This window comes from Hemicordylus capensis, chromosome 1 (assembly GCF_027244095.1).
Source record: "Hemicordylus capensis ecotype Gifberg chromosome 1, rHemCap1.1.pri, whole genome shotgun sequence".
Classification (NCBI taxonomy): Eukaryota; Metazoa; Chordata; class Lepidosauria; order Squamata; family Cordylidae; genus Hemicordylus; species Hemicordylus capensis.
This window is the reverse complement of record NC_069657.1, coordinates 54,953,587-54,965,721: the sequence shown is the minus strand read 5'-3', so window position 1 is coordinate 54,965,721 and position 12,135 is coordinate 54,953,587. Positions and strand designations below refer to the sequence as shown.

The 12,135-nt window shown below is 45.9% G+C and overlaps 1 protein-coding gene across 5 annotated transcripts in view; it reads right to left on the bottom strand.

The window, feature by feature from the left end:
- BAZ1A (bromodomain adjacent to zinc finger domain 1A) overlaps nt 1-11,578 on the bottom strand; it is a 74,757-nt gene extending 63,179 nt beyond the window's left edge. For 3 of the 5 annotated variants that reach the window (XM_053287156.1, XM_053287157.1, XM_053287158.1), the window contains exon 1: nt 10,211-10,365. In XM_053287156.1, the coding sequence (XP_053143131.1) occupies nt 10,211-10,350 (140 nt within the window). In that variant the 5' untranslated portion in view covers nt 10,351-10,365. Of the gene's footprint in view, nt 1-10,210; nt 10,366-10,596; nt 10,726-11,421 lie in introns of those variants that run through there. The other 2 variants (XM_053287159.1, XM_053287160.1) reach the window with 1 other exon arrangement.
- Between the last annotated feature and the right edge of the window lie 557 nt (nt 11,579-12,135).

Here is a 12,135-nt window from a genome sequence, read left to right as displayed (position 1 = left end):
TGGACAAGGGTCAAGAGAACAAGTGGTAGGTCTCACTGCTCCAAGTATCTTGTCCACATCCTCAGGAGTCACAAGCTGAAACCGATCCAGTTGAATCACATAAGAGGAGTTACTGGGCATCTCTAGATCAGACATCAAATTAATTGAGTCTCCATCTAGGTTGGCCCAAATCAGAGATTTTTTAATCTGCGAAAAACTCTTTAAACACATCATAGCGGGTAACTGATGTCTCCAAATTCTGGTTCAAGGGAGGGAGAGCAGATACTAGTCCCTCACAACCCTGAACAACTCCGCTGGACGTGAACTCACAGAGGCAATACAGGCAGAAAAGAACTGCCTCTTTGCTGCACGTATGGCCTGAGCATAGATCTTTAGGTGTTCTCTATGTCGTAATCTGTTGGATTCGAGTTGAGTCTCTCTCCACTTGCGCTCCAGTCGCCTACCTTTCCTCTTCAGCCCCCGCAGCTCTTCCTTATACCAAGGGGCCAGCATGGTGTAGTGGTTAGAGTGCTGGACTAGGACCGGGGAGACCCGAGTTCAAATCCCCATTCAGCCATGAAACTAGCTGGGTGACTCTGCGCCAGTCACTTCTCTCTCTCAGCTTAACCTACTTAGGAACATAGGAAACTGCCATATACTGAGTCAGACCATTGGTCTATCTAGCTCAGTATTGTCTTCACAGACTGGCAGCAGCTTCTCCAAGGTTGCAGGCAGGAATCTCTCTCAGCGCTATCTTGGAGAAGCAAGGGAGGGAACTTTAAACCTTATGCTCTTCCCAGAACGGCTTCATCCCCTGAGGGGAATATCTTGCAGTGCTTACATATCAAGTCTCCCATTCAGATGCAATCAAGGCAGACCCTGCTTAGCTATGGGGACAAGTCATCCTTGCTACCACAAGACCAGCTCTCCTCTCCTCAACCCAACTTCATAGGGTTGTTGTGAAAGAGAAACTCAAGTATGTAGTACACCGCTCTGGGCTCCTTGGAGAAAGAGCGAGATATAAATGTAAAATAATAATAATAATAATAATAATAATAAAGTGGGTCAGAAGGGACGCTTGGGAGCAATAATGTCTACTGCCCTGGTGAGCAAGTTGTTCCAATTCTCAACCAGGGCATCAACAGGATCACCAGCAAAGCCAACATTGAATCTCTCCAAGGCTTCTTGGAATCTTTCTGGATCCAATAACCTCCTCAGGTGGACCATTCTAATGGGCCCCTTGCCCCTGCGGAGGTGAGAAGTGGTCATAAATCCAACCTTAACCAGATGGTGGTCCGTCCATGACAATGGGGAAATCATAGGAGTCTCCACCCACGGAACACCACCCTGATCAGAGTGAAAGACAAAATCAAGCATGTGACCTGCAATATGCGTCGGTCCAGACACCACTTGGGATAGGCCCATAATTGTCATGGCCACTATGAACTCCTGAGCTACCCCAGATAAATTGGTCCCGAAATGAAGTCCCCCAGCACCAAGAGTCTGGAAGACTCCAACGCGAGTTCCGCGATCAAGTCAGTGAGCTCAGTAAGGGATTCCACTGGGCAGCGAGGCGATCAGTTCACCAACAGAAGTCCCAACCTATCCCTGGTCCCCAAACTCAAGTACACACATTCCAATATGGTCCGATACCCTAACAGGGACCCTGGTAAGGGAGATATCCTTATAGACCACAGCCACTCCACGTCCCCTCACCTGCTCCTCTATAGAATATCTTGGAGGAAGAAGCTGGGACCAAACTGGACCACTAGCCTCCCCAACCAAGTCTCGGTGATACATACCAGGTCAGCCCCTTCATCCATGATCAAATCATGGATGAGTTCAGATTTATTTTGGACCAACCTGGCATTACAGAGGAGCAGTGAAAGGCTATGTGGGTTGTTGGCAGTGTTCCCCGAGGTCAGAGAGCTGGCAGGACAGCCGGAAGGGGAGACAGCTATTAAACTTCTGACTACCCTTCCCCTGGAACAGTCTTCTGACCTGCCAACGTTACTTCTTCTTTTCCCCACCACCACCGGGATAGCTGCCCCATAGTCAACAAAGGCGTCCCCTGTCCCCCCATCTCCAGACGAATCCAAACACATTACAGCAACTTCAACCCAAGTCTAAAACAGCTTAAAACTAATTAAACAGAAGCCCTCTAGCCCTTGTTCTCCCCCAAAGTGGCTCCCACAAAGGGACGACCCCCTTTGGTGTCACCCCTTTGGTGACAGGGGGTGGTGACCCCGCCACCACAAGGAGCCTTCCTATAAAGCCCAAAACTGAGCAGGTGACCTGAGGAACAGCTGAGTCACTCAGGGGCTGGTCCCAATCCTGCCCACACTTCCCACAGATGTTAACCTGAGGCTGCAGCCCCACAGGGGAAGCAGAGGCAGGCAGGCAACAGCAGAAGGAACCCCAGCACCCACCTGGTCTCTCACTCCAGGCAGCACTGAGTGGGAAGTAGATGACTCTCCCTTTCCTTCTCTGCTGGGCTTCTAACACCCTGAAGTCACAAGGTGCCTTCCTATAAAGTCCAAAACTGAGCAGGTGACCTGAGGAACAGCTGAGTCACGCAGGGGCTGGTCCCAATCCTGCCCACACTTCCCACAGATGTTAACCTGAGGTTGCAGCCCCACAGGGGAAGCAGAGGCAGGCAGGCAACAGCAGAAGAAACCCCAACACCCACCTGGTCTCTCACTCCAGGGAGCACTGGGTGGGAAGTAGATGACTCTCTCTTTCCCTGTCTGCTGGGCTTCTAACACCTTACATATTTATGAGAATAATCACAAACTAACTCTTGCATTTCATTGTCTTTAGACCTCACAGTTCACATTTCCCCCTCCTTTTCCTCTACGCACAAACTTATGCTACAATCAAGGTTAGTCTTTGACCCCAAGACTGCAGTTTTTACTGCAAGATTAAGATGGCTACCCAGTTTGGAAATTGACTAGTATTTATCTGGGTATGGATGCTGAGCACCCTATTGTATCTGCTTACTGGGGAAGATACATTTTAAGTGTTCTCTAACTTCAGGACTTTAACTGTCTTCTGTTGCAGCATGGCAATAGGCCCCTACTAACCAGGCAAAGTGACATCTTTCAAAGTTGTGATGCTCTTCATATGAAGCAGGGGGAGGGCAACTACCCCTGTTCAACCCCAGCACAGCATCCCTCTAGTGGTTCTTGCCTCTCTCCCTGGTGCTTCTTTTTAGACGGTGAGCCCTTTGGGACAGGAAATAATTTTCTTTTCTTTTTTTTTAATATGTAAACTGTTTTAAGAAATTGTTGTTGAAAAGCTGTATATAAATAGCAGAAATAAATAAACTTAATGAAAGCATTTAGTTTCAAAATTTGGCCTGGCAGTCTACAGGGACTTGAAAGGACTTTCCTTCTTGTATTATCAGGGTTTTTTTGATAGAATGTATTGTTCAGCTTGTGTTATATATTACCTTATTACAGATAAAAACCAAATGAACTTAAAACTACTGGGGGACTGCACTGATACATGGGGCATTGATTTCAAACTACAACTGTGACCTGCAATGGAAAGCAACTTTGAATTCAGAATGACAACATCAATGGACCTCATACTTCTGATTCAAACAGAAAATGCTTTTCTTATATTGCTTGCTCCCTTTCTTAAACATAGCCTTGTCTGGGAGGACAGATGTTGGACACCACAAATGGGTGCTCTGTGTGTGCCCATCATCAGGTTACCAATTTTGCTTTGTTCTCATAGATCTCTTTAATAATTTAATTCTGGGATATATTCTGTCTTTATGGCTGCTTTCTACTAGCTTTGACTAGCTTCTTTCGTAGCAAATAAATTGGTATTTCTACCCTATAAGTCTTGCCACTTACCCTCAATGAAGCAGTAGACAGAGAGAGCACTAGAGTTTGATGTGCCAGGGGGAAAGTGTCTTTATAATAGGAGACTCCAGAAACATACTTTTATTTGGCAGGATTCTGTTGATTTGTACTGAAGCCGATATACTTCCTTTACGTCTGGATTGTCCTACCTTTCACCCCCATCCCCCTTCCAACTCCATCTTTGTACTAATTTGCCATTTCTTTGCTAAACTTTTTTCACTAGCTCTTGGGGAAGTTGCAGGATAGTATGGGCGAGATGAGATGTTCTTTTGTTCATATCGGCACACTTGAAAATAAGGCAATATAAGGTGCTAATAAGGTAGTAGGGATGTGCACGGAACCGGGCAGGGGTGGTTTGAAGGCGGGAGGTGCTGCTTTAAAGGGTGGGGGAGAGTGCACTTACCTTTCCCTCCGCTCTTCCCCTGCCGGAACTCCAGTTTTCTAAAGTCCCTCAGGGCAGCAGGGTACCTCCCTGCCACCCCATTGCCCCCATTTACCAGAACTATCTGGAAGTAGCCGACGTGCCAGCACGGTTGCTCACACATCACACACAAGCATGCCCAACGTGCATGCACCTGCAGGCGCATTGGCTACTTCCAGTAAACAGGGGCAATGGAGAGGCAGGGAGGTACACTGCCACCCCGAGGGACTTTAGAAAACCGGAGCGCCAGCAGGGGAAGAGCAGCGGGTGGGATAAGTATACCCTCCCCCGCCCTTAAAGCAGTAACCCCACCTGCCTTCGAACCGGCAGAACGAGCCACCGTTTGAAACTGTTTAGAGGCCCATAAAGGGCCTCCAAACCAGTTCCGTGCACATCCCTACAAGGTAGCTGTAAAACCTCAATACCCAGAGACCCAAGATTTCTGACTGCTTTCTGTGACTAGGTAGTCTCCAACACAGTAGTCCCTAAATCAAAGCTATTCAACCTCACTATAACATTTCCTCAGAGAGACCCTCAAGTTCCACAGGTGCAGTACAGTGGCTATAAACATAGAGGACCAATTCCAGTTCAATCAAGAAGTGAACTGGGTAAGGTATCCTTGGACGGTTCACTATCTAAGCCTAACATAGCTCCAAAGATTCTTTTAAATATGAAAGAAAATACATTTTGTAATTACTATGAACCATTGAGAGGCAATACATTAAATATGCAGTTTATTTATGTAAAATGTGGATGTGGTAATCAGAATACACTGAGGGGAAACCTTCAGTGATATAAATGACCATTAATAATACTCAATCACGCACTGTCAGATAATCTTGTAACAGAAATGCTTTAATAAAAATCAATATTTCATATTTAAGATACTGTTATATTCTCTTATGCCACTGTATAGATTAACAGTATGCAGCACAAGCTCTCTTTGACTTACAAGCTCTCAGCTGTGTCACAAAACCCTTGTTTCATTATGCCTCTTTGATATTGGAATGTCAGAAACACATTTGATAACACACAAGTGTATTTAACTTCCGGTGAATCATTTTGGAACCCTTGCTCCAGAAAACCTAGCTTTTTCAGGAAGCTAGCAGTATTTGTCAAGGAACAATGGAATTCAGTAGCATGAAATAAATATATTCCAGAGAGCTGGAACTTACTATGATAAAGCACTCTGAGCTAACTTCATCCTTTTAACAGTAGTTTACCTATGAAATGTTTGCAATTAACAGAACAAGTTATTTGGAAAACATTTCAGGACCAAACTCAGCAACATTAATACATTGTTGGCTCCATGTTTGTTCATTTGAAGTTCAATAGCAGCCACAACCTGATCAGAATCAAGACTGTGGCACGTGTTATTTAAGCTTTTCCCACTGCACCACAGTCCAGATTAAAGTCACACTCCTAAAGCTATTAGCAGTAGAAAGAAAGCTTCCATTGAACAGCACCATCTTTGGGGATGCAATTTTCATCAGGAATACAATGTGATGGGAAATAATACCCTTTTCCCTGAGGCCCATGATCTTAACCCTGATCTCAGCAGCTATTTAATTTTTTTTTAAAGACCACACAAAGCGCCCACAAGTTACTACACATGTAACTTTGACCCTCAGTCTCATGACCATGTTTGGTGCATCACCCAATTCAAGATAAATCCTTGCTCCACCATTCAGTTTGCTGGATGACAGTCAATCTCTGTTGCAAATATAAAATGGAATTACCATCTGTATGCCACTCTGAGTTCCCTGGAAGAAGAGTGGAATAAAAATGTGATGAATAAATGAGCAGAGAGCTTCATTTATCTCTTCCGAGTACACCAAGCCAGTGTGGTGTAGTGGTTAGAGTGCTGGACTAGGACCGGGGAGACCTGAGTTCAAATCCCCATTCAGCCATGATACTTGCTGGGTGAGTCTGGGCCAGTCACTTCTCTCTCAGCCTAACCTACTTCACAGGGTTGTTGTGAGGAGAAACCTAAGTATGTAGTACACCACTCTAGGCTCCTTGGAGAAAGAGCGGGATATGAAATGTAAAAAAAATACTGGTTTGAAATCACAAACGGTTAGATCAGTCCACATTTTAGGCTAGCTACCAAAGTGTCAGTTCTACTGATCCTTGTGGAAGTCTCTCAGTGACATCTGAGACACAGCCTCTATCAACAGACTGTAATTCTAATGTGTTCCATAGACAGTAACTGAAAAAAATGCATATGCTTTTCACCACTAAACTGTACTTTTAAAAACTAGTATATGCCAAGATGAAATATTTTTTAAAACACTGACAAATACAAGTAAACAAGAGTTAGGTGCAGATACTTGAACCTGATTCCTGCACTTCCCACTCCAACATTATACCTACCCCTACAGGTGAAACTCGGAAAATTAGAATATCGTGCAAAAGTCCATTAATTTCAGTAATGCAAATTAAAAGGTGAAACTGATATATGAGACAGACGCATTACATGCAAAGCGAGATAAGTCAAGCCTTAATTTGTTATAATTGTGATGATCATGGCGTACAGCTCATGAAAACCCCAAATCCACAATCTCTGAAAATTAGAATATTACATGGAACCAATAAGACAAGGATTGAAGAATAGAACAATATCGGACCTCTGAACAGTATACAGTGTACTGTGCTTGATTGGCAAGCAAACTCGCCTGACCTGACCCCATAGAGAATCTATGGGGCATTGCCAAGAGAAGGATGAGAGACATGAGACCAAACAATGCAGAATTGGTGAAGGCCGCTAATGAAGCATCCTGGTCTTCCATAATACCTCATTGGTGCCACAGGCTGATAGCATCCATGCCACGCCGCATTGAGGCAGTAATTGCTGCAAAAGGGGCCCAAACCAAGTACTGAATACATATGCATGCTTATACTTTTCAGAGGTCCGATATTGTTCTATTCTTCAATCCTTGTCTTCTTGGTTCCATGTAATATTCTAATTTTCTGAGATTGTGGGTTTGGGGTTTTCATGAGGTGTATGCCATGATCATCACAATTATAACAAATTAAGGCTTGACTTATCTCGCTTTGCATGTAATGCATCTGTCTCATATATCAGTTTCACCTTTTAATTTGCATTACTGAAATTAATGGACTTTTGCACGATATTCTAATTTTCCGAGTTTCACCTGTATTTCTGAATTCAGACCAATCTTTAAAAGGAATGTCTAAGTTTCATTCTCTTGCTGCTTCATTTCTGAAAAGGAGAAGCCAGTACTTGTCTTCTTAGAAACTACAACTCTTCTCTGAAAGCCTTTCTCCAACTCCGATAGGTGGAGTCTGGCAATGTTTCTCAGTAGTGAGGAAAAGATACTCACGTACTCCAAGGTGTTCTCTATAACCTTAACATGGAACAAATCATGGGGCCTCATTCACTTTAAACAGTGCTTTTAGAGAACTAATCAAACCAATTAAACATCAGCACTTCAGTACTTTATCAAAAAGGCAAAGAAAATATCAATACTCTCCAGTCCAACTCTTAGTGTTTTACTAAGTGAATTCTATCTGAGTAACAAAAACAGACTTGACTACTGCAATGCGCTCTGTGTGGGGCTGCCTTTGTATGTAGTCCAGAAGCTGCAGTTAGTCCATAATGTGGCAGCCAGGTTGGTCTCTGGGTCATCTCGGAGAGACCATATCACTCCTATCTTAAAAGATCTACACTGGCTGCCAATAATTTCCAGCCAAAGTACAAGGTTTTGGTTCTAACCTATAGAGCCCTAAACAGCTTGGGCCCTGGGTATTTAAGAGAACGTCTTCTTTGCTATGAACCACACCACCCATTAAAATCATCTCCATTGCTGCCCGGAGGCTTTGGAACACACTTCCTGCTGAAATAAGATTATTTCAGAGCCTCCCATCGCTTACTCTTACAACTTTTTAAAAGGCAGTCAAGATACATTTGTTCACCCAGGCTTTTAATTATTGTTTTAATTGTGTTTTAATAGTTTTAACGCTTTAAATTTTAATTGTTGAAATGTATCAATCTTTTTATTGGTTGTTTTTATTGTCTTGTAAACTACCCAGAGAACTTGTGTTTGGGGCAGTATAAAAATGTGTTAAATAAATAAATAAGTCTAAGCATGAGAAAAGCAAGGTATGCTCTAGTTTCACATGTTGCAAAAGAAAGCATTCAGATTAAATCTTAAAAAGGTATATATGTTAAACAATATGCAGGGGCACAATTCAGCCAATGCTAAACATTTTAATGCCCTACTGATACCAATGGGGACATGATACATATGTTTAACTTCCTTCCACTGAAAGCAATGAGACTTCAAAGTGCTTAACTGTGACTGTGAGCAAAGGCAATGAAGAAAAAACAACAGTAAGTATTCCTATTTCTTAGTCATTACAAAGCATTCAGGATCAGAATGTGTTTGCCCTGAAGACTTGTACCTCCCTCCCACTCCCTTCAAGTTTATCATGTACAGTTAGCATTCATCTTGTTTACTTCATGCTTACTCCAGTATTTAGGATTAATTTAGTGTAGCTTAAGCTGTGAATTTTCAGTCAAAGTTCACATTGTCCACTGTGGGAAATGGTCCTATTTACAATAAAGCTTTTACAGAAGGTATCCCCAGAGGAAAATTTTAAAATATACTTCTAAAAAATCTGTGTAATTTTAAATTAACTTGCATCTTTGTTGATTTTCATCAAAATATTTCCTATACTGAAATACAGATGATTGATTCATTAAATTTTAAGTAAAATGTCTTGCTTTTAATAGATTAATGTCTTTTAGATGCCAGGCAAAGACCTTTTTGTTCACACAGGCCTTTTAAATTCGGGTTTTCAGATTTGTTCTGATTTTTAGCTAGAGTTTTTAAGCTGTTTTGTATTGTATTTTGTATTTTCTTTTTTTGTTACAATTTAATGTGTTATGTGTTTTTATTTTATGTTTTAATCCTCTGTGGTGAGCCACCCAGAGAACAACTTTGTTATGGGGCAGCTAACAAATAAAAGTTTTATTATTAGTATTATTAGTTGACAGAGTGTACTTAAGAGGCAATATTTTCTAGACTAGCTGCTCCACTCTCCTCTCTTAGATCAGCAAGTGGGGAAATACACATTTTTTAAAGCCCAGAATAATTGACTGCCAAGTCACAATCGTAACTCTGGTACTTAATAAGTGCAATGGTGAAATTAAGTTATATCTTAGTCATTCATATTCAATTGTGCCATCGCTTCTCTTCAATAAACTCAACTATTTTATATCCCAGCCTCAGAATAACCCTGGAAGTGCAACAAGAACCTGCAAATAAAAGTTATTTGGGGCCGGACGATGCTCAAGAAATACAACTGGAAGGTTCGACAGACAGGTGCACGAGTAGAAGTCAGGCGACGGAACGTCGCGCAGGATGTCTAATGTGGCGGAAATCAGGCGGGCAAGCAGGGGGCAGGAGAAGAAGAGACTCGGAAGCGGGCGGTGGGTGCTTCACTTAGTGGACCACGCCGGGCGGCCGAACCACCTGCCCTGGCCAAGGGAGACCTTAAAGGGCGCTGCCAAGAGGCTGCACCCCAAGCCCAACGGAGGCGGATCTAAAGGCAGGGGGACAACCGCCGCGCCGGCTGCTAAGGAGGCGGCGCGTTTACTCTGGGTCTTTCCAGCTGCGGGCAAAACAATAGTGCGAGACGGTTGGCAGCCGTCAGAGAAGCGACTCCTCTCGCCAGCCTGGCCTAGGTGGCGGCGCGGGCAGCCGTTATTGCTGTGGCGGTTTCCGCGCCCTGGCTCGGCGGGGAGTTCTCGGAGTGCGCGCGGGCTCCGACACCCCCGCCCCGCACGGCGGCACAAGCACAGAGAGACACCAGCAGCAACAACAACAAGGCCTAGTTCACAGCCCCGCCGACATACGGCGGGGTCTCGGGACACGCGCAGGGCGAGGGCGGCAGCCCGACCCGGTGCACTCACGGCTGGCTACAAACTTTCGCTTCTCTCCGTCCCCCTCCCCGAAACGGCCACCGAGCTGGAAGAGGAAAAGGGGCCGAGAAAGAGGAAGCCCCGAAGGACACCAGCCCGCGCCGGGCGCGCGCGCGGGCAGCCCGCTCCATGCCCCTTCCCCCCCCCTCCCGCCTGCGGGGAGAGAGAGGGGCGGTCAGGGGCTTCCCCGGACCTCTCCGAGGGGATTCCCTTCCCTGGCCAGGTGTCAGCCGTTTGCCGCCGCGCTCTCCCTTTCAAACCAGCCCGCCAGAGACCACGAGGAGGTGAAAGGAGAGAAAGGGAGGAGGGGAGGAAGAGGTCAGAAGGAAAACGGGGGAGAGTGTGGAGGGGGGGGGAGAGAAAGTGGCGCCTCTTACTCGTAGTCCCTGAAGATCTCGTTGGTGACCCTGCAGTAGAAGACGTGCTCGTCGGGCCGCAGGTCGGCGGGGGGCTTCTCCCTGACGAAGGGCTTTCGGTGTAACAGGGGCATCGCTTGGGTCCCGCTTCTGGGGGTGCGGAGGAGAGAGGGAGGGCGTCAAGGCGAGTAGCCCGGGTCGCGGCGGTAGCAAGAGCAGAAGACGGCTCCTTTTGTGTGCGCCTGACACGCCGCTTTCTCGCCTGGGAGTGAGTGAGTGAGTGAGGATCCTTCTCTCTTCCTCCCCCGCTTCTCCTCCCCCCTCCCCTAGGCCGCCTCACAATGGGGCCATGACGCCGAACAGCAGGCGGCGGCGACTGCTCCCTTCTCCTCCTCCTTCCCCCCCCCCCCCGCTCCGCCACAACGTGCTCGACCGACCCGGGGATTCCCCCCCTCCCCCCGCACGGCGCTGAGGCCACGCTGGGGCTCTCCGCCTCCCGCCCACTGGGTCACTCTCTGACCTGCGCACGCTGGACCCGACACCTCCTCTCCCTCCCAGCCACCCAAATACTAAGTAAACATGGAGCGGGGGGTGGAGGGAGGGAGGAAGCGGCTCTTTGATCACTTATCTGCTTTCTTGTCCAGCAGCTTCTGTCGGGACTGTCTCTCCCACCTCCCCTCCTTCACCCCCACCGGTTTGATGTTTAATGAGGGATCCCCTCCAGCTGGAAGGCTGTTTGATGAGCCTCCTGTCAGGGTATACAGGCGGGAGTGCCTTTTTCTGTCTTCCCCGATGTCTGACCCTCTTTCAGACAGACGTAAAGGTTGCACCGCCGCCGCCTCCTACCTGATTTGTGACACGGTTGACCCTTCCGCCTGACTGGTATTTAATGAGGCTCCCCTCGTGTTTTTTCTTCCTTGGACCCTTCTTTTCTCTCCCCCCAGCTCCTCGGAAGTTTTTGATCTTCTAGTTCAGCTCTCAATGAGGAAGAGCTGTTGGGAGGAGCTTTCGACTTCTTTCCCCTACATCTTTATTGGCCGCTCACCGCCTTTCCAGCTTGTGACACACAGGAAGACAGAGCTACATTATTAATTAATGGATGAGGCGCTCATCCTCCATTTTTGAACAAACAGCCCAAGATCTGTGGCCTCTGTCGAAGCTCTTAAGAGGCCTAGCCAAGGCATGACCCCTTATCGTCGAGCCGAGTACCCAGGGAGCAGGTTGCCTTTTTGGTTTCCTAGTAAAATATGTTTGGCTGTTAGGGTATATGTGATGTGTGCATCAAAAAAGAAAATAAAAGTTTTGATCAAACGGGTTTTTAAAAATCTTTTTATAAGATATTGGGTCCTTATAAGAAAACTAGGAAGGACAGCTTCTGAGCAAGACTAAAGAAAGGATCAAGCCTAAGATAGTCAATATTAAGCAGCACTGAAATAAATTATCCAAGTTTGTTATGAGTAAGTAAGTCCAGAGGTGCACCTAGGTAATTTTGGAGCCTGGACCTAAAGGCCTTTGGAGGTCCCCCAACTGCAAATTTTAAGCATCATCATGCTCTGCCAG